Source organism: Pan paniscus, chromosome 16 (assembly GCF_029289425.2).
Source record: "Pan paniscus chromosome 16, NHGRI_mPanPan1-v2.0_pri, whole genome shotgun sequence".
Classification (NCBI taxonomy): domain Eukaryota; kingdom Metazoa; phylum Chordata; class Mammalia; order Primates; family Hominidae; genus Pan; species Pan paniscus.
In genome coordinates this window covers 70,525,641-70,551,021 of record NC_073265.2, presented here as the reverse complement: position 1 = coordinate 70,551,021, position 25,381 = coordinate 70,525,641, and the positions used below count along the sequence as shown (strand labels likewise).

The 25,381-nt window shown below is 44.2% G+C and overlaps 1 protein-coding gene across 10 annotated transcripts in view; it reads right to left on the bottom strand.

Moving 5' to 3' along the window:
- IL16 (interleukin 16) overlaps nt 1-25,381 on the bottom strand; it is a 147,494-nt gene that overhangs the window by 30,426 nt on the left and 91,687 nt on the right. For 5 of the 10 annotated variants that reach the window (XM_063596883.1, XM_063596880.1, XM_063596881.1 and 2 more), the window contains exons 3-7: nt 19,388-19,496; nt 13,452-13,594; nt 9,590-9,700; nt 6,034-6,148; nt 347-420 (exon numbers count right to left, since the gene is read on the bottom strand). In XM_063596883.1, the coding sequence (XP_063452953.1) occupies nt 347-420; nt 6,034-6,148; nt 9,590-9,700; nt 13,452-13,594; nt 19,388-19,496 (552 nt within the window). Of the gene's footprint in view, nt 1-346; nt 421-6,033; nt 6,149-9,589; nt 9,701-12,451; nt 12,600-13,451; nt 13,595-19,387; nt 19,497-21,770; nt 22,002-25,381 lie in introns of those variants that run through there. The other 5 variants (XM_034939279.4, XM_055098585.2, XM_008963101.6 and 2 more) reach the window with 3 other exon arrangements.

Below are 25,381 nucleotides of genomic sequence, written 5' to 3'. Positions count from 1 at the left end.
TGGATAGAGTCATGAATTGAACTAACTAGATGGAGACTTAGAAATATCATTTAGCAATTATCTTAAAAACTTAAAACAGATTTGTAAATATACCATGATAAATACACAGAGTGTTTTAAAACAATTTTATAAATATTAAAGAGTTTTAAAATCCCCCACAACAATCCCGATCACACTATTATTTTCGGAGTCAGGTCTTCTTTTAACCCTGCACCAAGATCAGCATCAGTGAGGTGCCTCATGTGAAGGGTTCCACAGTTTGAATTTGTAGGTTTGGATGCTGAGAGCTTGGTTTCTTTGCCTGAAGGCCCCAGAGTTTGGTCACGTGTTGATAAGAAATGGTCACCTTGAACTTCTGCAAAGCATCCTGATGTGTTAGTCCAGCCATTGATTCACCATTGAGCTCCAGAATTTCATCACCTGTTTAGAGAGAGAAAGTGTAGCTAAGAAGAGTGTTGCCCAATCAAAGGGCATTATCATTACCTTTAACTCTAGTCTCCCCAACTGCCCAGCTTTTTGTATGATGCACGAAGCTCTGGAAGAACATTTTCTCATTTTGTGCTCTCCCCTTGCGAAGCAGGCAGGGCAGCAACATGGGCCTTCTCTGGCACCCACTCTCTTCCAGGGTGAAACCCAGGGTTCTTAGCCAGGCACACAAGTCCTGGCTGGATATGGTCCTTGCCCACCTCTTTGCTTCACCTCCTTCCTCCTTGTCTCCCTGACCCTCACACCATTTGCTCCCATGCATCATTTTCTGATGCAACACGACCTGCATTTTCCACAATGGTCTGTGCAGTTAAATGCTTGTCCATGCCATTTTCTCAAATAAAATATACTTCCACTTTCTCCTCCTATCCCTTCTTAATCTTTAGGCCCCTGCTACCTTTAGCTCCTTTCTATGTTCATGTCACACTGTACCTACTGCACTTGTCACCCTGGGTGGTGATCAATGGCCTGCACCCTGAGTCACTCCCTGGCCAGGCTGGCAGCTTGTTGGGGACAGGGATTTTGTCTTATTAGATGATATATCCCCAGGACCAATGCTGAATGAGGTCTACAGATTGCTCAGTGGATGTGGTTTGGCTACGATTTTCCAGAATGCAATGTAGACCCCATTTTACAATAGAGAAAAGTGAACTCAGAGAAGTCCGAAGTCATATGGTAAAAATAAATAAATAAATAAATAAATAAATAGGACTTGGATCTTTTGACTGCAAGTCCTTTTTTCACAACAGTATACTTGTAGGAGAATCATTCTTTCTGTAACCAAAAATCCATTTCTATGTGAACAGAAAACCACTTTCTCCCTTTCTTTCAATTTGTTCAATACACAAACAGGGAGCACTTTCTCTGAATTCAACATTGCACCAAGCAACTCAGATATAAATACTATGTTTACACTGACTTCTGGACCTGGTCATTACTGATGAATCTGCTGTCACCTAATCATGGTTCCATTGTATATGATCCATCCTTTTTCTCTGGTTTCTTTTAAGGTTTCTTTTTCTAGCTGTGCACTGTGGCTCACACCTCTAATCCCAGCACTTTGTGAGGCTGAGATGGGGGCACCCTGGGCAACATGGCGAAACCCTGTTTCTACAAAACGTACAAATATTAGCTGGATGTGGTGGCATGCACCTGTAGTCCCAACTACTTCAGAGGCTGAGGTGGGGGATCACTTGAGCCTGGGAGATCAAGGCTGCAGTGAGCTGTGATTGAACCACTGCACTCCAGCCTGGGCTACAGGATGAGATCCTGTCTCAAAAAAAAAAAAAAGGAAAGAAAAGATTTCTTTTTCCTTTGTCTTTGATATTCTGCAGTTTTACTATGATGCACTAGAGAGAAAGGAAACATTTTGTGTTTCCTCAAGCAGAAATATCATGCCTTACTTAAGTCAGTTCTTGAAAATTATAAGCCACTATCTTTTTGCATATTATCTCTCCCCTTTCACTCTATTCTTTCTAAAATTCCTATTAAATGTATTTTGGACCCTTTCAACCTATTCTCCATATTTCTTTAGTGCTCATCTTTTTCTTCTTTGATCTGCATGGCCTACTGGATAATTTCCAGTTCACTAATTCTCCTTACAGCTGCATCTAATCTTCTGTTTAAGCCATCCATTGAGTTTTTTATTTCAATGACTCCTTTTTTTGCTCATTTCCAGAAGTTATTTTTTTCACTTCCACTTATTTTTTTTTAACTGTGTTCTGGTCTTGTCTTACAGTTTATATTCCTTTTTTTATCTTTTTAAAATGATTTTAAACATAGCAATTCTATAGTCTCTTTTAGATTGTTCTGTTAAGTTGTTAAGGGCTAACATTCCTCTTTGTTATTTCTGCTGACTCTCCTCAACAGCGGACATTTCCTGATGTATTATAGTATGTAATCTTTATAAACTCATTTTCAGGATATTCTGTTTTTCTATGGGATTCCCATATACCCCAGGTCACTGCCAGTTTTTCCTTTATTTCCATTTGGCACCCCAAGGTTTTCACTGGTTTGGGACTAGTTTTCATATTAATTTCTTACCTTGGCATTACCTTTGCTTTACAGGAACTATAAATGTAACCTGCATGCCCATATATGACACAATTTTGATATTCACTTTTTGGTGAGAGATGTTTTTTGCCCACTGAGGAGCCATGGGTAAAGTTAAGTTTCCTTGTTGCTCCCCTGGGGCCTGTTGGCTTTACTGAGGGGAAACTCTTTCATTATCAAGGCTGTGTGCAGGTTCTCAGAGCCTCACATGGACCCAAGGCTCTGTCCCCTCTGCCCATGTGGGCATTCAAATCTGAGTTCCAGCCCTTAAGGTCTATAAGCATCCAGCAGCCCTCCCCGCCACATCATCAACCCGAGTCTGCCATTCTTAGATTTAAAGTTGTTTCTTTGTTTCTTAGCAGCTGGGCATTTCCACGTCTTTATTTTGATTTTGGATGTGCTATATTATTTCACAAGTCTACGTATTGGAAACAGGGGCTGGAGGCAGGGTGGGGAGAGTATTCAAATCAGTTCCGTCTGTTAGGTTGCTGGAGCCAAAGTGAAAAATAAAAGGAACCAGTCCTTGTCATTGTGAGACTCCAAGTCTGGGAAGGAAAATAGATACATTTAAAACATCAGAATATAATTACATGTGTGCTGAAAGAAGGATAGACAACAAAAATTCAGAATGTCCATTCTTAATTACCTAAGGGGCTAGACTTCTCTTTAAGTTATTAGAATGTCCATCTTACTGGGGCCACACAGCCCAGCTCTGGGCTTTTTGGAATGTCCTGACCTTATTTGGCTATATCTGGTAAAAGCTGGCTGATTAGGTTTTGCCAAATAAATCTTACACAATAGTTTCTTGGAAGGGGAATAAAAGTAAAACATTAGTAGCTTTGATCTGTACACCAAACTTTTGTTGCAACTAATGTATTTGCCCTGAATTCAAGATTCAAATATTTACTTTTAAAAGAAGTTACAAAAGATGATTTGGTCAATCTTTGAGGCGAGAATCAGGGATCATATACTAGCTGAGAGTCTTGACTCATTGAAATCTTCAATTTTTATGATTGCTGTTAATTAAGGGAGGCAAATGCTCAGAAAAAATAAAAAGGTTGGCTTGGGCAGGCTTACATTCAGGAAAGAGAACAAAACACAATATTCTCTTTTCTTGCCACTTCAACCCTTCCCCCACCCCTTTGTTTAAACACAGAAAAGTACAAAAGATAATAAAACACATGATGGCACACTCCCAATTCTGATCCCACTGTTCTTTTTTCCTCTCTTTGACATTTCCTCTCCACCACCCTCTTGATTTAGCTATTACCCTAGAACTGCACCTGGGCCCTCCCCTGTCCTCCCCTCCCCTCCCCTCCCCTCCCCTCCCCTCCTCCCCCATCAACTGCTTGGTAACTTCAGCTGTTTTTCTAATGTCCATGCTCCCCAAATGTCTGCATTCACTTCTAACTCCCTGAACGGAGAGAGAACGGATGTCATTTCCCTGCTGGACAGCGCCATCTCGTGGTCATCCAGGGACATCGCTCTCCCTTCTGCCACTCAAACCTACACATCCTGGTTTGCCTTCCTTTTCCTCCTCCTCCAGTGCCTCTTCCTCTATATAAGGCAATGTCTTTCTCTAGTTTACTAAGACCAGAAACCTTCCAGTTCTCTCTGACCCGCCCCACCCTTTGCGACCTCTGCTCAGGCTCTGTCACTTCTCTCATCTGCTCCCTTCTCCTCCCAGGGTTACCGCCTCTGGGCAGTCCTTGGAGCTGGAGCCTGGGGCTCACAATGGCCCACTTCATCCTACACTCTGCTTCCTGAAGCCTCTGAAAACCCTGGTCACAGCAGGTCCCTCCCATAGTATAAAAACCTTCAAAGGCTCACCATTGCCCACACCCTAAAATCTGTATGTGTAATTCTGCATAGTGCTCGGGTTGATCAACTTTTTCTGTAAAGACCCAGATAGTAAAAGTTTTAACCTTTGTGAGCTGCAAGCACTCCACACTATGCTGTAACATAAAATCCATTTCTATGTGAACAGAAAACCACTTTCTCCCTTTCTTTCAATTTGTTCAATACACAAACAGGGAGCACTTTCTCTGAATTCAACATTGCACCAAGCAACTCAGATATAAATACTATGTTTACACTGACTTCTGGACCTGGTCATTACTGATGAATCTGCTGTCACCTAATCATGGTTCCATTGTATATGATCCATCCTTTTTCTCTGGTTTCTTTTAAGGTTTCTTTTTCTAGCTGTGCACTGTGGCTCACACCTCTAATCCCAGCACTTTGTGAGGCTGAGATGGGGGCACCCTGCTGAGATGAAAGCAGCCCTGGATGACAGGTACGTGGATGAGCGTGCTCGAGTCCCCAGAAGGCTTTTTTATGGATACTAAAATTTGGATTTCATTTCATTTCCACATATCATAAAATAATCAAAAACACTTTTAAATTTTCAACCATTTAGAAATGTAAAAACCTTTCTTTGTTCATGAGATATTGAAAACAGGCGGTGGGCCAGATTTGGCCCACAGACTGTAGTGTGCCTACCCTGCCCTAAGCAAGTTAGATGATTAAAGGTGGTTAGGCTCCCAGCATAGCTTATAGAAAGCGAGCTGACAGAGAAGAGTGAAAATGCTATGAAGTCACTTCTCTTCAGACCTCTGGTGTATGGCCCAGTCCTTGGCCTGCAGTGGGTACTCTCTGCCCTGTGACTTCCAGCCCCTGAACTTTGCCTCCTGAGTTGAAACCTGGCAATTTCTTTGGGCCAAACCTGTTGCTCAATAATCCATGTATGACTTTAGGGTGGAGGTGGGGGTGGGGGGAACCCTGACTCTACAGGACAAGAAGACAGGCAGCTCTGTTTCCCCGGCCCCTCACTCCCAGGATGGATGAGGCTTCTGTCTTGTGAGGATATGAAAGAGTTGAGAGCGGGTGGGTTGATGGAAGAAAGGTGGGTGGGGAGTGGAAGAGAGGGTCCCTGTGGCAGATCATGAGCTCTTCAGGAATCATGCCTGATTGTTTCTCTCTGTATTCCTAGACCCTAGGATTCAGTAGGCTCCTAGCAAATGTTTATCAGACTCATCCGTTACAAGGGTTGGAAGCATTGAACCTGGTTTCCCTTTGGTTGTGGGTTAGGAAGGACAGGGAGAATGAAGGAGAGGGGGTGTTAACGGATCCCAGCAACTGAGACAGGATCTTGGATGGAAAGGGAAAGACAGCCGAGAGAATGGGTGAGAGGAGGGAAGGGTCAGAAACAGACCCCTCAGACTTCAGTCCCACCCAGGCTGGCCCCAAGACCAGCTAAGGGGTAATGGTGCCAGGGGCTAAATGTGCAAACATGCACAACCAACCTGCCAGTCATAATGAAGACCCCCTCGGGGGAGCTGTGTCCCCACTGCTTGCAGACCCCAGGATGCATGCTGGCTGTATCCTGACAACTCAAGACACATTTTGCATCCCCAACATCTTCTATGGCCCCAGCAATTCTGGATTCTGCTTCTGATGACTCCACCATGGTCTGAAAAGGGCTGGGAAGCCTACCTTCCTGTAGCCTTCCATCGGCTGCTGCTGCTCCCCCTGCAAAAATGGTTTTGACGTAAATCCCAATGGGGCCATAAATGCTGTCTTTTCCCCCAACGATGCTGAAGCCCAGACCCTGGGGAAAAAAAGAGAAGGTCTGATTTAGGGGTAGTATTCCATGCTTCTCATTGGGCTGATGCCTTCTGAGGGCCTGCCTCAGCCCTGAACAAAGGGATTGGGAAGGAGAGAAGGTGGCTTTGGTCTCAGAGGTCTCAGAGGTTAACAACAACAACAACAACAAAAATAGCAAGAGCAGCGGCATGAAGGCCAGCCTGGGCTGGGTAGCGTCTGGAGCTTTCGCGGGAATCTGATGCTTCCCACACAGAGGGAGGCTGGATGGAGACCAGCACCCTGGCTCTGTCCCTCCAGTTGGCAATCCTGGGCCAATCACTTTCTGCTTCTGAACCTCAGTTTCCCTCCTTTTAAAATAATAATGATATTACCTAACTCACAGGGTTGTGCTTGAAAGTAAAATGCCTAGCAACAATCATAAAAATACCAACAATAGTAATAATAGTAGCAGCTTTACAATGTAGCCCTTCTCCCACCAAAGTCCTTCTCAATCCCCTTCTCAAGGACATCCCTCCAATCACGTGCTCTCCCTCCTGCACCTGCTCTATCTGCCATTGTCCTAGGTGATTCCCATGAGCCAACAAACATATCCTGGAATTGTGCAGGTGGCTCTGGGAGAAGAAACTCATAGCTCAGCAGATAGTTCCAGCTAGGGAGCAGCCAGAAGGCAGTAGAGAAGGCCAAACAGGAATAAGTCCCGGGAAAGGTTGAGTGAGGTCTACAGCAGGAAGAGAAGGGAGGGTGGGCACAGCTTCCCCTGCAAATCGGCCAGTGAGTTCACAGAATGGCCTGGCAGACCTGAAAAGCAGCAAAGGAAATCCATGTGACTTGCTCAATTTTGTTGAGGACTAAGGCACCCCATGCCGCCCTAGAGGGCATAGCTTGAGTCTAATAAGCAGCTTTCTAGACTATAAGCTCTCTGAAGACAGTAAATGCATCTTATTTCTGTGTCTGGCCTCAGGCAGGTGCTCAAGAAGCACGTATTACAGGATAAAGGCATAAATGCACCTGGAGGCCAGGCTTTTGGGTCCAACGTACAAGCATGCCAGGCAGTGGCCAGTAGCTTGGCTTCTAGACAGACCCTTTAAAGTGATGGCCACTGCTGTAACAGAACCATTGCTCATGGGCAGTTTACTTTAGGCCAGAGCCGCTCCACTGATTAGGAGCATCACCCCGTGCCACAGAGACAACACGCTGTCCTCCATCTTCTTGACACTGTAGGGAGTCAGTGGGAGAGCTGTGGGGATAAGCAGCTGTTCTAAGCCTCTGGTGAAGGTGGTGTGTGTTCCAGGATGGGCAGGACAAATGGTGTCCAGGAGTAGCACAGGCTTAGGAAAAGGTGAGGTAGGAGCCCCTTCAGGGCTCCTCCACGGGCCCCTCGCCTTGTCCTGGCTGAGACAGCGGCTCTAGACTCAAAGTCTCACCCATCCTGAGGACTCAGGATGGCATCATGGTTAAGAACAAGGCCCAGGGGTCAGACAGCCTGGGGTCATTGCCTTGGTTCGGCTCCTCACTAACCAAGTGACCTTGGACGAGTCCTGCAACCTCCCAGGTCCCCCGTCTCCATATCTATATACACACATACACACAGAGATATTCATTAGAGATAGCGTCTCCCTCTGCTGCCCAGACTGGAGTGCAGTGGCTCTATCACAGCTCACTGTGGCCTCAAATTCCCGGACTCAAGCAATCCTCCCACCTCAGCCTCCTGGGCAGCTGGGACTACAGGCATGTGCCAGCACACCGGGTTAATTTTTTTATTTTATTTTATTTATTATTTTATTTTATTTTATTTATTTTATTTTATTTTATTTTATTTTATTTATTTTATTTTATTTTTGTAGAGACAGGGTCTTACTATGTTACCCAGGCTGGTCTCCAACTCCAGGACTCAAACAGGAGGCCTCCCAAAGTGCTGGGATTATAGGCGTGAGCCAGTGCGCCCGGCTGCACATCTCTAAAAGGGAGATAATAGGAGGGTTGTTGTGGGGATTAAAGGAGTTATGGTTGCAAAGCCCATAGCACAATGCCCGGGTTTTGGTGGCTGGTTTTATTGTGTGATTTGCTTTTGACTCTACCTCAAGCACTTGCTGATCCCTCTGGCTCTAACTCCTCCTCCCCCTGCTTCACTGCTACTTGTCATCCTGTTAGTGATGAGATCTTGGGGTGTAGGTTTTATCGCCAGATAGTGGGAAGCCTGCTTTATTTCTGAACTCATCATCACTGCTCTGTACATGAGGATTTCTATATCAAATGATTCATCTTCTTCCACCCCCCGGCCTCATAAAGATTACTCATTGAATGCACATTTTGTGCACACCAAGATAACTTAAACCATTTTTGGTCATCTTCACATGAGTTTTGGTGGCGTTTACCATTTCACCTTCGTTTGGGCACTGCAAACAATTTAAAAGTCAATTCAAAAAAATACTACTACCTAAATTGAAGGGGAAAAAGCATCATGATTTACTAATCAGAAAATGGGTCCTTCAGAGAAAGTCAGCATAGAAGACAGTTACTCCCTTGTGATCAGAGGAGCATTCGTCCCAGCATCTCTCATGTCTCTCTTCTTTTTTATTTCCTGCTAAGCTCCCAGCAGACAGAAGGAACAGGAGATGGAGGGAAAGAGGACTTGAGGTGTATGGTGGGGCCCCTCCCCCTGGACAGACCATAAGTAGCAATTAGGTCCTCCCCTCACACCACACAAAAAATTATATTACATAAAGAAACCACCCTTCCATTACTTTAGCACCTGGGTTGCTTGGGCTGGCCTGAGAGCTTTGCAGTCAACCTCACGCAAAACGTGGCATGTTCTGGGAGCAGTGCAAACCTATGTACGCCCCCTATCTCACCATCACCACCAATACTTTTGTATCCCCTTTGGATATATCTCCATTGTGAAGCAGAGATCAGTATGATGTTTCATCATCTTGAGAGAGGTAGAGTTAGTTCTGACTCTTCCAGATGCTACAATTGACAGCCAAAAGCACTATCAACCATTGAATTTCCCACATGTAGTAGGTAGCATATGTTTTTATAAATTAATATATGGGTCCCTGCTTTATTATGCCAACATCTGAATGGCAGAGGTAAACTCAGGATCCAGAAATCTATGTAAACAATTTGGATTTATGTATCAGGTAAAATTAAGTCCTGGAAACTACTGTGCCAGGAATGAATTAGAGAACAAGCTTTGAAAGTGCTAAGGCAGCTGGCAGGGACTGGCATCCTTTACAATAAAACGATCACTTTGTTTAATTAGAAAAATGTGTGCTTCTTGGACTCAGCCAGGTGTGAGTTTTAAGACTAGCCACTCTTGTGTTTGTCTCTTCTGATGTGCCAGGACACCCCAGTAGTCCTATTCCCATCCTTCCCTGGACACAGCAGCTCCTTGGAGACTGGTGCTGCCCCCCAGGACTTCCTGTTGGCCACAATCCCTTCTCACCTTAGCCTGGCCCTTCATCAGCACGATGTTGGAGATGACTGAAGCCTGGAGGCCCCCAGATGGCTGCACGAGCTGAGCTGTGCTCAGGGACCGTGTTGGTCTCGAAGTTCCCTGCAACAAGGAACCAGAGTAGGCAGAAGATTAGCCACATAGGACAGCAGCACATGCCTCACAAGGAAGAGGAAAAGCCCAGCCAAAGAGAGGAACCAAGTCCTCTTTCTCCTAAGGGCAGGCAGCGTAACAACCAGAATGTGGTTAGTGGGGTGTGGGTAGGATTATGGTGGGGAGGGACTTCCTTGGTTCTAGGAGCCTGCTTTGCTGAGCCTGATGTAGATGAGCAGCCAAAAGGCTCACTAAGGTTTGTCAAGGAAGTAGGGCCCAGGTTAACATCACAGAACACGCTGCCTCCAGGACAAGTCCTCATAAGCCAGGTCTCAGGCAGAATTTGGGAAGCCAGCTACCAAGAACGCCCTAAGACTATGTTCAATCCAAGACACATTTACTGAGAACTCCCCTTGTGCCAGGCAGGAGGTCGTGGGCAAGGGGGCGGAGCCCAAAGACTTCAAAATTCAGAACGTAATTTTGGGGTAGGCAGATGGGCTTAACTATTCATGAATGAGAACCAGAGCTGTGTGCCACAGGAAGCCGCCCTGCAGAGGGGAAATACGGCTTAGTGGTGAGAGCTTAGACTTGGCAACCCCATTGTCTGGGTTCTTCTGACTCTGCCCATTATCAGCTGGCGGGTGACCTTAGCTTAGTGACTTAGCCCTCTCTGCCTCAGTTTCCTCAGCTGTAAAAGCATGGTCCTAATGGGGCCTATCTAATAGTGTCGTTTTGAAGAATAAATCTATGCGAGTGCTTAAAACGGTGCCCGACACATAGCAAGTGCCTTATAAATGTTTCTTGTCATTATTATAAATTCTAAGACTGTTTGCTACTTTCAGCATTTAATATTTGGAAAGAGTCTGGGGCTGAAGGCTGTGCTTCCTGCATGTCCACGAAAGCAGACACATCAGCTGTGAATGTGGAGGTAGCTGCTTGCTCCCTGCTCTCTGATATCGGAGATGCCGCAAGGCAGAACCAGGATCCCGGGCTGCTGACTCCCAGGCCCATGCTGTCCCCATGCCACCTGGGCAGAGGAAGCAGCAGGGCATGGGCTCTGAGCTGCCTGTGTTCATATCCATCCTGTTGCTATGAATTAGATGACCTTCGGAAGGCCACTTAACTTCTCTCAGCCTGGCCTCTGTATCTGTCAAAGGTGGATATTAACAGTACTTAGCTCTTTGGGTTGTACTCCCTTGGCTGTATAGCTGTTTGGGTAACAAATACATGAATCTATGTAAAACACATCGCCTCATGCCTGGCAGGCAGCGAACATGGAATGCATGTTTTCTTTATTACTAGCATTCCCTGGATAACGAGCTGCTCTTCTCTGGATCACCCTCTCTCTTGTTGGCTTGCAGTTGCCCACACCTGATGGGCCGCTCTCTCCAAAGTCACCCAGGAAATACCCAGCTCCTGTAAGCCACTCCCTGGCCTTCCCGTCCACTGTGGATCCCACTTTCTCTTCTTCTCTTCCAGAAACAACCTTCCTCTGATAACTCCCTCTCCTCCTCCTTTGGAGGGCTGTTATGAAGACAATGTGAAATCACGCGTGGACATCCGTGGTGGTTAATTTTCTGTGTCCACTTGACTGGGCCACATGGGTGCCCATATATTTAGTCAACCATTATTCTGTGTGTGTCTATGAGGGTGCTTTGGAATGAGATGAGCATTTAAATCTGTAGCCAAAGCACAGCACCTGCCCTGATGCAGGTGAGCCTCATCCAATCTGCTGAAGTCCTGAATAGAGAAAAGACAGACCTCCCCTGAGTTAGAAAGCATCCTTTGTGCGTGACTGCCTTTGAACTAGGACATCAGCCTTTTTCCTGTCTTCATATTCCAACTGAAAAATCAGCTCTTCCTGGGCTTGAGCCTGCTGGCCTTTGGATGGGGACCACACCATTGGCTCTCCTGGTTCTCAGGCCTTTAGACTCTGATTAGGTCTAAACCATAGGCTTCCCTGGGTCTCCAGCTTGTCAGTTCATGCTAAAGATCTTGGAACTTGCCTACCTTCATAATCCCATAAACCAACCAATTCATTATGATCAGTCTCTCGCTCTGTGTGTGTGTGTGTGTGTGTGTGTGTGTCTGTGTATGTGTGTCTGTGTATGTGTGTCTATCTATACATCTCTTATTGGTTCTGTCTCCAACTAACGTAGTGTCTAATTGCCTCCTAAACTTTGAGGAGTTGAGTAGAGGGAATAACTGAGTCTCCCACTCCTGTCCCCAAAACACTGCCAATCCCCTGAAGCACTCCTTCCTGGTGGAATGTAACCCCTCAATTCTTTTCAGCACAGCCTCCCAGGCAGCTACTACCGGCTGATCTTTAGCCCATCCCTGCTGGCCAGGTAGGCCTCCTGTTCCCAAGGACCTGGATCCTAGTGCATGAGGCAGCAAAGACAGGAAGCAGCTTCCCCCAGGAAGTACCCGCTAGCCCAATCCTCAGGGACCCAGCGCTGGCTGCAGATATTGGAGGGCTCCGGTGTACTCCTGTATGACCCCAGATGTGCAGAAAACCAGGGACTGGGAAAGTTCTCAGCTCAGGGTGGCACCAGGGAAGCCACCTTCTTCTAACACTGGGACACCACACTCCCAGTTTGGGAATGAAAAACACATTGACTCAAGGAAAGGAAGGGAAGAGAGAGATGAAATTCACTGAGCATCTATTATGTACTATGCAGGGAAACATTGCTTGACCGTGGAGACCCTCCTTGGGAGAGTCAGTTGGTGAGATGAAATGCTAACATAAATGACACTCACAAGACAGGCTGGGTGAGCACTGTGAGAGGAGTGCAGTTGCTTCCTGATGGGCATTTGGGAAAATGTGAAGTCCACGCCTTTGGAGAGATCAGGAGCTTTCCCAGGCGAAAGGGAACCTTAGGAAGGTTTTTGAAGGCTGGGGCAGTTTCTAGAGATAGAGATCAGAGAAGGAGGGGTGAGATGCTACAGACAGAGGGCGCTGTGTGACCAAAAGTGGCAGCGTGCGGCACAGCGTGCTTTGGCTGGGGCTGAAAGGCAAGCTGGTGGGACGTGTGTAGGGTACACTGTGCTTTATACCTGCTTAGCTCTCTGCCTGCAAGCTGACACCTGTAGTGGGAAGGTCATGGACTGAGGAGCACACAGGGCAGTTTAAATTCTGGTCCTATAGGTTTTAAGATGCATAAACCCAGCTACTCACTTTGCCAAGCCTCAGTGTCCTACCACAAAATGGGGCTAACAACATATTCCTTTCTAAGCTTGTTTTAAGAATTAGAGGCAATGTTGGTAAAGCAGGTCACTGGATTATAGGAGTGAAAAGCCTTTTTGCACAGGCTTCAGAGTCATAAAGATCAGACTTGAAGTCCCAGCTGTTTCTCCTCAACAGTGTGAATGTGCATAAATCCTTTAACTTGCCCAAGCTGTAGCTCCCTCTTCTACCTCTTAGGAGTATGTGCAGATGAAATAAAGCGATCCACGCAAAGCCATAGTTCAGGGTCCCCCCGCGTGCCGTGTTCTCTACATGTTAGCTCTTAATAGCACACACGTGGCAGCAGTTGCAAGTGCCTGGCACAAGGGGGCGCTCAATGGATGACCATTTCTAATGCGGTTCTCAGCCCAGAGATGGTTGTACCTTCTTGCAGCTACTAAGCGAGACCCTCTCCTCTGTAGTTCTGCGGACAAAAAAACTACTGGGAAGGCCTCTTCAGCCACTGTTAATGTTGGGCCCCTCCCTTCTCCCCGGGAGAAACTCTTCTCCGAGTTTCCCTCCTTCCATTCTTACCGCAGCCTTTCCTGCTGGACAGTCCAATTGTTGAGAGAGGGACTTCCTGTTACTGCAGAGAGAGTAAGGCTGCCTGTCTGTGGGCGCTGCAGATTTCTTGGTCATTGGAAAATCAATTTCTCTTGTGCAGTAGGGATTAACACCTAAACCAGAAGAGGAAAAACAGCAAGAAATCATTTGTGCTCTCAAAATGCGAAGTTCAACTAAGAACAATATCAGCCCCCACCAACTGCCAGCCCCTCATTAGCCAGGGGCCAGTGTGACTGTAAACCACTTAACACCCTGTGCCAGGTGCGTGGTGGGGAGAGGTAGCCGCGGAAGACATGAGCAGCATTGTCATGATCTCCACGCATGCTGTCTGTACTGCAGGGTGCAGACGGGACTCTCACTTCCATTTTACCTCCATTCAATGCAACAAGAGTTGACAGGCATTTCCTGCAAGTCAATCAGTGTGCTGAGCTCTCAGAAACCACAATGCTGCATCAGATCCAGGCCCCGGTGTTTTCAATCCCAACCAAGGAGAGAAAGGAGGAAAACACAAAGGTTTCTGAGGACAAGCACAAACAGGCGAGACCCAGTAGGAACAGGGGCAGGGGAGATCCTATCTGACTGCCTCTTACACAGGCACTCACACACAGGGATACACACACACGGAGACAACTCTTGATTCTTTGGATATCTGCAAAAATGCAAAGCGACAGGCTTCCTCTACTTTGTGGAAACCACAGACTTCCTTTCATCCAACCGGGAACTCTACCCTACCTCCCTACCCTACCACATCCAGCTGGGAAAACCTTCACAGATGATCTGATTTAACCTGTCATTGTCTACAACAGTGCTTCCCAAATGAAATATAATGCCAGCCACCTATGTAATTAAAAAATTTTCTAGTAGCCACATTTACAAAGTGAAAAGAAACAGGAGAGATTAATTTTAATAATATATTTTATTTGGTCTGTTATATCTATTGTTCTTTCAACATATAAATAATATGTAAAATTATTAGTGAGATATTTTACATCCTTTTCTTCTTGCACTTAGTCTTTGAATCCAGTGGGTCTTTGATACTTTCTGCACATCTCTGTTTGAATAAGTCACATTTCAAGTGCTCAAGACTACATGTGGCTAATGTGTTGGGCAGTTCCGTTCTAGAGGCCAGGAGAGGGGCAGGGTTTGCCTAGTATCCTGAGGGCCAAGTGAGGCTCGAGTGAATGGACAGGCTTTTGTGAAAAATTCCCCTAGAGGAAAAGGTAAGATTGGTGGTAGTTCAAACGAAACACAGGATGGAGCAGGGTTGGGTTTGCTTTTATTTTCAGGATGGGAAAGACTTAAGCTTATTTATAGGCTGAAGAGAGGAAGCCACTGGCCAGGGTAGCTTGAGAAGAAAAGAGGAGTGGTATCCCTGAGGGTGTGAGATCCCTAAAGGGGGATGAGGAAAGGAACAAAGACAAGGTGAAGAAGGGAGAGGTTTTGGTCCATCGGGGCCCAGAGGGTGGCTGGGGAAACCTGCCCCTGCAAGAACAGCTGCTCCCAGCAGCTGCCTCAGCGCGAGTAGGTGGCCCTCTCTGAGTTACAGGGACCAACTGCTCCCAGATGGACCAGGAGGGAGAGGAAGCCAGAAGATTCAGAAAACCACACGCTGCAAAGAGAGGACACAGAATCAAGAAAGGGGGGTGAGAGGAGAGGCTAGACATCCTCTAGTGCTAACTCTGCCTGTGCATTATATTTATCCGGAGTGTTTAATAGAAAGGTAGATTTCAGTGCTCCACCCAACCTATTGATCCATATCTGCACGTTTCGGGTCTGGGGAAACCTGTATGTTTGTCAGCCTGTGCAGATGATGCAGGCGGCTCGTCATTTGTCCTTTGGGAACCCTGCTGGAGTTACTCCTTCCTCTATCAGTGAGGAAATGGAAGCCCAGAGGGTTCCGGATCAGTGAAGAAACAGTCTGAGGCATGACCTCAGCCTCCAGAATCCCAGTCTCCCTGCATTCTCTCCATCCACAGCAGTGCAAGGGTGACCTGTGACTTGAAGGTGGCCAGTGGTGCATGCTTTGGGTTCAGAGGGAATGAGGATGAACAAACAGGCTGCCAACTTGGAATGGTTCACAGAGCAGATCAACCTGACCTCAGAGCCACAGGAGAGCCCAGTGCAACTGCTCAGGCCACACCCAGCTCCACTTGTGTGGGGGTTCCAGTTCCCACTAGGCATTCAGATCTGTGGGGACGCAGACCAGAGTCAGGACAGAGTGGGTTCTCCAAAACTCTCCCTGGTCTGGGGTCGATTTCAGTGCCCACTTCGGCCCACTGTTTCAGAACATTGCTTGTTGACGCACTCCAGCCAACTAGGAAATGTACCAAAATTATCATCTCCATTGGGGGAAGTTTAAACCAGTTAAGTGTAGAGTATTAAGTGAGTTAACTGAAAGCTGGTTATTACAACCCAATGCAAAAAAAAAAACCAAAAAAAACAAAATAGTTTTTGAAAGGGGAGCTATATATTGTCATGATTATATACAAAAAAGCTATATTAGAGCTACATATTGTCATGAGTTTATAAAGTTATGTTGAATTACAAAATGGAAAAATCCATGGAAAAGGGATGAATAACACCAAGCTAACTTCTTTATCTTTCATGAGGGGGACAATTTGGAAAATGTTATGTCAGATATTAATTAATTGATTAAACTTAATTGGGTAATTAATTAAAACTTAAAGGAAATCAGAAGTAGAGACAATAATTAAATAAACCTTTCACAATCATTATAGCAAGAGGCCAAGAACAAACAAATGGCAAGGAATCATCAAAATAAAAAGCATAAAAAGAGCTAAGTAAAAATAAATATGATCTATAACACTGATTTCAACTATCTGAGCATCTTTTCTTTTTTTAAAATGGAGTTTCACTCTTGTTGCCCAGGCTAGAGTGCAGTGGCACAATCTCGGCTCACCACAACCTCTGCCTCCCAGGTTTAAGTGATTCTCCTGCCTCAGCCTCCTGAGTAGCTGGGATTACAGGCGTGTGCCACCACTCCCGGCTAATTTTGTATTTTTAGTAGAGACAGGGTTTCTCTATGTTGGTCAGGCTGGTCTCGAACTCCTGACCTCAGGTGATCCACCCACCTCGGCCTCCCAAAGTGCTGGGATTACAGGCGTGAGCCACTGCGCCCGGCCTTGAGCTTCTCTTCTTAAAAAAATTGCCAAATTTGCTTTCAGGGACCTAACTGCATATCGTTTGCATGAGATTAACAAAACAAACAAAAAAGGCAAAATAAAAGGAACTGATTGTAAATAAGTGATGCTAGAATAATTCTCTATTCATTTAGAAAAAAAAAATCTACCTAGATTCTTACATCATATCAAACACCAAAAATAAACTACAGATAATACAGTAAATTTGAGGGAAAAAAGATAAATCATTTACAAATTAGAAGTATATATAGTCACAGACTTAATAGTTACCTGAATGTGGAAGTAACTTTCACATTAAAAAAGAAAAGATCAGTAAACTTGATTACATAAAGATTAAAACATCTTAATGTTAAAAAATTAAAACAAAAGCAACGAACTGGAGAAAGTATTTTCAACAAGTATGACGTCAAATATTAATTTAACCAAGAGGCTTTTTATAAATTAATGATAAAAAGATGATTATTTCAGTAAAGAATAGGCAAACTCACCAAAAACAAAATAAATAAATGAAGGAATGTTTAACTTCACCTGTATGAAGAGGTACTCTTTTCGGGGGGGCAGGACAGGCTCTTACTCTGTTGCCCAGACCAGAGTGCAGTGGCACAATCATGGCTTACTGCAGCCTCAACCTCCCAGGCTCAAGGGATCCTCCTACCAGCTGGGACCTCAGGTACGAGCCATCATGCCTAGTGGGTTTTCTTTTTTTAAAAAAATTTTTTGTAGAGACATGGTTTCACTATATTGTCCAGGCTGATCTCAAACTCCTGGGTTCAAGCGATCCTCCCGCCTCAGCCTCCCAAAGGGCTAGAATGACAGGCAGAAGCTGTGGCAGCCAGCCTAGGTACTTTTTTTTTTTCCATCTATTTTTATCAGTGTATCAATCAGGGTTTGGGAAGAAACAAAAGGCACACTCAGTTGGGATTCTGAGAATTGGGTAAAGGAGCCATACACAGAGGGGTGGGCCGGGTTAGAAAAATAACGAGGCCTATTGAGGTACCAGACACTGTTACCACCCCAGGCTTGAAGGAGTAAGGTGGGGAAACAGTGTTACCAGAGCCCAGTGGGCACTGGAAACGACAGGCCACCCTGACACAACTTACTGTCATAGAGGGGCACAGCCACCACCAGCACTGCAGCACCAAGGTGGGGGAGCAGGGGACGAAACACCCTGGTGGCTCTCTTCCCCCTGCCAGTCCTCCATTGATGCCTGTCATTGACTGAGCTCAATCAGAAGCCAGAGAGCCAGGGAGCCCTGGGGATGCCAGGGAGCCAGGGAGCTCTGAGGGGTTCAGCTCCCAGGGGGCAAGAGGGCCTGGCTTCAGGGGCACGTGGCCTGCACAGTCACCTGGGGCCCTGTGATTGAAGAATCCCAACTTGGTTCAAAGATTTTCTTCTACCTTTTTGAAATTATTCATATATTTTTTGAACAGCAATCCTGCCTTTTCATTTTACAGTGAGTCCTACCAATTGTATAGCTGGTCTTGGTTGTGAAACAAAACAGTAAAAAAGCAAAGAATGGGTGAGGGAGAAAGGGAAAGGAGAAAAACCTGTAAATCTGTAAATTGCTGTAAAGCAAATATTTATCAAAAATCATAATCTCATGTGAGCTATGATTGAAGAAATAGGTATTCATATATATTATTGAAAGAATATTAGCTACTGAAATTTGGCAATACAGATAAAAAGCCTTAAACTACATCTATCGTTTGACCCCAAATTCCATTTCTAGAAAATTATGCTAGAATAAGTAAAAATTGATGATAAAAAAGCAAGTAACTTTTTAAAAATATTTTTATTTCCAATAATAGGAAATCACTAAGGATGGTGCATCATACAGTAGAATCATGTGAGACTCAGAGGGGACTTGCCCAAGATCACATAGGTCACTAGTTCTGGAAGCGGAACCCAGATCCAAGTGCCTTAGCTCCCAAATGCGAGCTCTTAACCAGGCCACTGCCTTCTGTATTTTCTTTGAAAGATCATCACAAACTCAGACAAAATCTCGTGTACCTATTCAGCAACTTGATTAGACTAGTTAAAACCTGAGAATGACTTAAATACCTAATAACAGGGATTTGGTTAAGTAGATTTTATAAATATCTAATAATAGGGAGTTGGTTAACTAGATTTCATAAATTCATATAATAAAATACCATGAATCCACTAAAAAATGGTGTTTTCAAGAGTTTCTGATGACCTGAAATAGTTATATATAAATAAATGCGTGTGTGAAGTTTTTTATAGCATATGTAGGCATAGAAGGGAAATAACTGAATATGTGAACATAGATGATCTCTAATATTATGATTTGGTGTGATTTTAATTTCTTCAGGTTTTTCTGTATTATTGCATTCTTCACATTTTCTTGACTTTGTACTAGCCATCTTCTATTTTCAGCTAATAAAAATCATGAGATCTTCCAACCTCAACCTCCATCATGTTGCAGCTAAGAGACAGAAGCCTTCCCAAGACCAAGGAGCATGTTAGGAGACACAGCATGAGTAAAGCCCGGTCTCTTCTTCCCCACACCCAGGTCTTTCCGGCATGGCACTTGGAGCCATGAGGAGAGCTGGCTAGACAACACAGAACTCTGGCTAGCCAGAGCATGCACACACTATGAAGCTGAGCAGACTCCAATGCTAGTTTACTCCAACTGGACCAGAAGAGATCGCTATCCTCCCAATAGTCCTGCTATCCAGGAACAGCTGAGCTCTGTTCCTGAAGACATGTTGGGAAGACACTTACTGGTTGAGTTGCTGCGTGCCCTTTGGTGGCAGGCTTTAGGAAACAGGAAGTTACTACTTTGTGCTTCTAGTTTTCCAGGCTTTTCTCGAGAGGAAGCTGTGGAAGATTCCTGCAAAACAATTGCCGTCTTTTTATTCAGCAAGTTAGAATAGAAAACTGTGCTTAGCAAAATTGGATTTTGACACTGACCATAGAAGTACTCAGATTATCTGTCTCCCCTACTGAATGATAAGTACTATAAGAGCAGGGATTTAGAATCACCATCATCCTTTCACTCATAGACATACATTCATTTGTTTAATTACAAATATTGAATGAATAGATTACATTAATAGTAAACTAATGCGACACAAATTGAATGAATCCTTCAGCTATTACATGTCAAGTTCTTTGTTAGACATTGTGCACACAGCTGTGACCAAGACAGACAAGGATGTTGATCTTGGAGAAAATGCATTTTAGTGAAAGATGACTGACAATAAACAAGCAAAATAAAGGTGAAAGATAATTACAGAGAATGATAAGTGCTCTGAAGAAAAGAACTAGAGAGCGATGTGGATAGGGAGCCTGGCAGGTATGTTTTAGAGAGAAAGATCGAGCAAGTTACATTGTTCTGGCATACCTGGCACATAACAGGCACTTGCAACTATTTGTGGAATGAATGTTATATAAATGGATTTCTTAATATTGAACTATCCATGCATTATTAAGGGTATTATGATTTTACTATATTGCTGATTACTATATGCAAATATTTAATTTAGGGCTTTTAAAAATCAATATTGTTAAACTTGCTTATGGTTCTCTTATCCTTTTTCTACCTTGCTGTATCAATCAAATATATATATGTTAATTTATTATATATCTCTCCTTATCCTGGAATTTTAGGGATGGGTGTAGGGATATGGGCTGATAATGAGGATGATGGTATTAATTATTTTATCTTTCTGAAAGTTTTCTGATTGTTATTCTATTTTATAACTTTGTTATCCACAATGATCTTGACTTAATTCTTGAGTTATATTGGTTTTATTACTCACTACCATAATCCTTGTGTGTGTGTGCACATGTTGTGTGTGTGTATATGCACAAATATATATAGAGAGAGACAGAGAGAGAGAGAGCGAGTGACAGAGAGAGAGAGAGAGAGAGCGCGTGCGCGAGTGACAGAGAGAGAGCAGGTCAGGACAGGGTGGTGCTCTGTTGTCCGGCTGGAGTACAGTGGTGTGATCTCGGCTCACTGCAGCCTCGACCTCCTGGGCTCCAGAGACCCTCCCACTCAGCCTCCTGAGTAGCTGGTACTACAGATGCATGCCAGCATGCCCAGCTAGTTTATGTATTTTTTGTAGAGACGGAGTTTCATCATGTTGCCCAGGCTGATCTCAAACTCCTGGGCTCAAGTGATCCTCCCACCTCAGCCTCCCAAAGTGTAAGGATTACAGGCATGAGTCATCGTGACTAGACAATCAAATTTTCTTTGCTCTCTTTTTATACTAATAATTTAGAAAATATTTTATAGTATTGAGTATGTAAGCAGTATATTAAACAACATACTTGGACTCATTTCCATACCAGGGTCAGTAATGAAACAGAAAACATGACTCTCCCTCATCTAAGATGAGATTTTGAGACAACTTTTACTTTCTTCCCTCTCCTCATCCAGAGATTTTAGGGATGGGTATAGGGATAGAGAGTGATAATGAGGATGATGGTATTAATTACTTTATTTCTCTTCCTGAAGCTGTTTGCTGATTATTCTATTTTGTAACTTTGTTAGCCACAATGATCTTCACTTAACTCTTGAGTTATATTGGTTTTATTACTTTACCATAATTCTTGTATGTGTGTGCACATGCTCTGTGTGTGTGTACATCTGTGTGTGTGTCTGTGTGTGTGTTTTCTTTCAGAAAAGCTCTCTGAATATCTGCATGTTGAGGGATGTCTTTCTGTGGTTGTCACATGTGAATGATTGGCTGAGTATAGAATCTTTGGATATTGGTTACTCAACTTGGAAACTAGATGGCTTAAATGCTTTCTGGGACTTAGTGTTTCAGGGTATAGTTTGTTGGAGACACTGACACTCTATTATAACTCTATCCTAACTGACTTAACTGCGTTTCTTAGAAGCCAGGCTTAGCAATGCCTGGTTAATTTCATGTGCCAAGGGTTTGCAGAACCCAGCACCTGGTGCATTTTCCAGAGCAGAGGGAGGATCTATGCTTGCCTCTCGCTGTGTGCCAAATAACCCACCCTCAGCTCCAGCCCCTGCCACTGTGAGCTAGTAGGTATTGAGGGGCTCTGCTGGAATCCCTCATTCCCTTGGCTTTTCCCTCTTATGTGGTCAATGGCAGGCTAATGAGCCCTTCCCTCAACCCAATCTCACCTGCACTTTGTCGTGCAGAAAGTTCTCATGAGTTCCAGAATGTGTTGGCCCCTTTCCATGGTTTCCTGTTTCTGACATGCATTTCTCCCTATTTGTATATTCCTTTTGAATTTTGATAGAAATTTCTAACAGGTGGAGGAGTTAATCAAGTGTACTCTGTCGCCAACTGGAGCCAGAAGTCCACTCAGTCTTTTTGAAAAAGATTGTTTCCAGTTCTGACACAAGGGGATCCTGCAAGAAACCACATGTCAATTCCCTTTTATTTCTTAAACAAGTCAATGTTTAAAACTAGAGAACTCATCCTGAAGGACTCCTTTTCAGCAGCAGATGGTGCTATATTAACTTGGACAAAATTACCTTCTATAACCAGGCTAACCAGGGAATTCTTTTAAAGGGGAGAAAGCAGTGACTATAGAGAAGGTAGTTGAGTTCAGTTGAATTCTTGAGACTCTGTATTGCCAGAACTTAGCATAATGAGTCATTCTCTGAATTCAATGCTTCATAAAACACAATATGCAAAAGATATTTCTTAGTTACAGTAGATTGAGAAGGTAATGTCCTGATTCTAATTTCAAGACCTCCCTCTGGCACTGAGAAGTGAAAACTTCTTTATGTAATCCAGTAAGACTATGAAAGTAAAAAATAAAATGTGATTTTATTAATTTTTTCGGGTCCATTGAGCATAAGGAAGCCTAGTAAAACAGCCAGTTGGTCTACTTATCCATGAGGAGCAAGCCCTATGTGCAAAGGATCTTTGAAATTTGTATTTTATCTCAAATATCTAGCTGCATGAGCGTAAATAAGTAAATGATGTGTACACAATACATCGAATACTAAGCATCTTTAAAAATGTAGAGTCCGGGTGCGGTGGCTCACACCTGTAATCCCTGCACTTTGGGAGGCCAAATTGGGGGGTTCACTGGAGCTCAGGAGTTCAAGGAGTTCAAGACCACCCTGGCCAACATGGCAAAACCCCGTCTCTACTAAAAATACAAAAAAACTAGCCGGCATGTTGGCATGCACCTGTGGTCCCAGCTACTTGGGAGGCTGAGGCAGGAGAATCACATAAACCTGGGAGGCAGAGGTTGCAGTGAACCAAGATCCTGCCACTATACTTCAGCCTGGGTGACAGAGCGAGACTCCGTCTCAAAAAAAAAAAAAAAAAAAAAAAGTTTGTAAAGAGTTGTGACATAGGTATACCTGTGTTATCATAGTAAGTTAAAAAAAGATATTATCTAATGATGATGACTGACTACAATCATGTAAAATATACATAGAAAAAGGGCAAAAAGGCTGGAAATAAGTATACCAAAACAGTAACACTCATTCATTCAACAAATGTTTATTAAGCACTTACTCTGTACCAGGCACTGTTCCAAGTACTGAGGATGTGACAGCAGACATGAAACACAAGGTCTTGCTCTCATGAATTAGCAAGAGTGGGTTTGGGTGATGGGATTATGGATACTATTTTTTCACATGTTTCTGTATTTTCTATATTTTCCATAGAGAGAATATACTACTTTTAGAATCAAACCAAAAATAAATGATTACTTTTACATTTATTTCAATTGTCACATTGGTAGACTTAAAGCCTGTTTATTTTTAAACATCTTTCTTTTAATCCTCTTTGTAAGTCCTGAGTCCAAGGCACAGTTGGAAATTGCCTGGCCTGTAAAGCCAATTGATGGCAGGAGAATCATAGGAAGTGGAGCCTCTCCCTGCCCCGCCCACCCAGATTAGCTGTAAATACTTAATGCCGTGTTAGAGGGAAAGCTTTCTCTGGGGGTTTCAATGTTGGCTGCAGAAGGCCTTATCCAAAAGACACTGAACTGACTGGGTCCCCACTTGGCCCCTCAGTTCTCCACATTTCAGTGGCTCAGTCTCTTCTTTCCATGGCACCTGGAAACAGCAATCTCAGTTTCCACATGCAGGGAGGTGTAGCCTCTTGTGCATGCGCAAGGCTATGCAGATGAGTCCTTCTCCTTCCTTCACAAGTCTGTATCCTCCAACCAAAGCCATCTCAGACACAGATGACAGAAGGTTGTTCCCTTCCCACTGCCATGCAGCCAGTCTCTGAAGTAGCTGGAGGCTCCAGTAAGGTGTATCTCACTAGGCTATAATCAAGTTCTTTGACAGTTTTGTGAAATTGACATGCTTCACTTCAACATGGCCGTGGTGTGAAGTGGCTCATTAGATGGCTACTATAGGAGAGAATAGAAATGTTCTATCTCGACCCAAGTTGAGGTCTAAGTAGCAATTTCCTATGAAACACATATAAAACCATATGACTCCTAAAGGTTCCTGAAACAGAGGCAGTGCACACATTTTTGGACCTTCTGTTTTCTCGACACCAACAAGGGTCTAGTACTCATCTATACTCTGGGACTATTTCAAGTTATTGTTCAAGCTAAACAGTTTCTTCATCAGAAATGAGTAGTAGAGAAAGGGTCATGAGACCAGCAGCACTAACTCTCTCATGACTCTGAGCTTGTCAATTATCTGGGCTCAGTTTCCTCTTAGTAAAGCTGAGGGGTGAACTAAACAATCTCTAAAATCACTTTCAGCTCTTTACTTTTAATAGTAACTGATGGTTATGTTTAAAGGGCACCTCTCTCAAATGATCACATGTCAGAACATCTTACATAAGAACAAAGCATCTGGTCTCTCTCTGGCAAGTATGTCCTGGGTGGAGAGGTTTCTCATCAAAGGATTCTCTGTAGGAGCCCCACGAATGTCTGCACAGTGTGACTCCCTCCCAGCACACAGAACAGAACTCTTCTGTTTCTGCTCTCAAGGTGGGGCTGCTGTCAGAGCTGAGGATTTGTCATTGAGGTCAGGGGCTGTCAAAATCATTTCTAAACACATTTTCCCTATTCTCATCAGAGACTGTGGCCCTGGGCAGAGGTTCTGTGGGTGATACACCCCGTAATTACCTGGGTAGCAGTCTCTCCATCTGCCAGTCCCCATGGCAACTGAGCGAGAAATGGGGTCAACTGTCCAGAGAACTCTTTAAATATTTTTTCCAAAGTTAGGATTGGTCATGTAACGGCTAGGGCTAAACAGTCAACTCCAAGAAATGGGGAAAAAGAACAAAAACAAACAAGATTCTCATGCAACCAGGGAATGGATCCAGAATGAAGATGGAGAATTCTGGGGCATTGTGTCCTGCAAACAAGGTGATTCCAAAGCCTAAACTTCTCCCCAAAGATCATGACAATTCCATTGCTCTGTTAGGAGTGTTTATTTTTTATGTAGCCAGCCCTGGCTGACATCACTGGCATTAATGACAGAAGCTTGATGCTTCTGGAGTTGGCTGACTGCATTCCCCTTCCATCCAAACCTTACCATTTTCTCTTTGAACTCAGATGCCATAGCTGCTCCAGTCTAAGAGAACCACAAAATAGAATTCAACTGTCCTCCTGATTGAGGCTTATTTCCTGTGGTTGAATTGATCATACGGCTACAGGCTTTGATCCTCCAGTCATGAGGATAAACAAGTAGGCCCCAGCAGATTGGTTCTGGGATGGCCACATGTCATGTGGGATGATGAGGCCACAGATCTCCTGATATGGAGGGGAAGGTTGGGAACCAGAAATCTAAAACTTCTC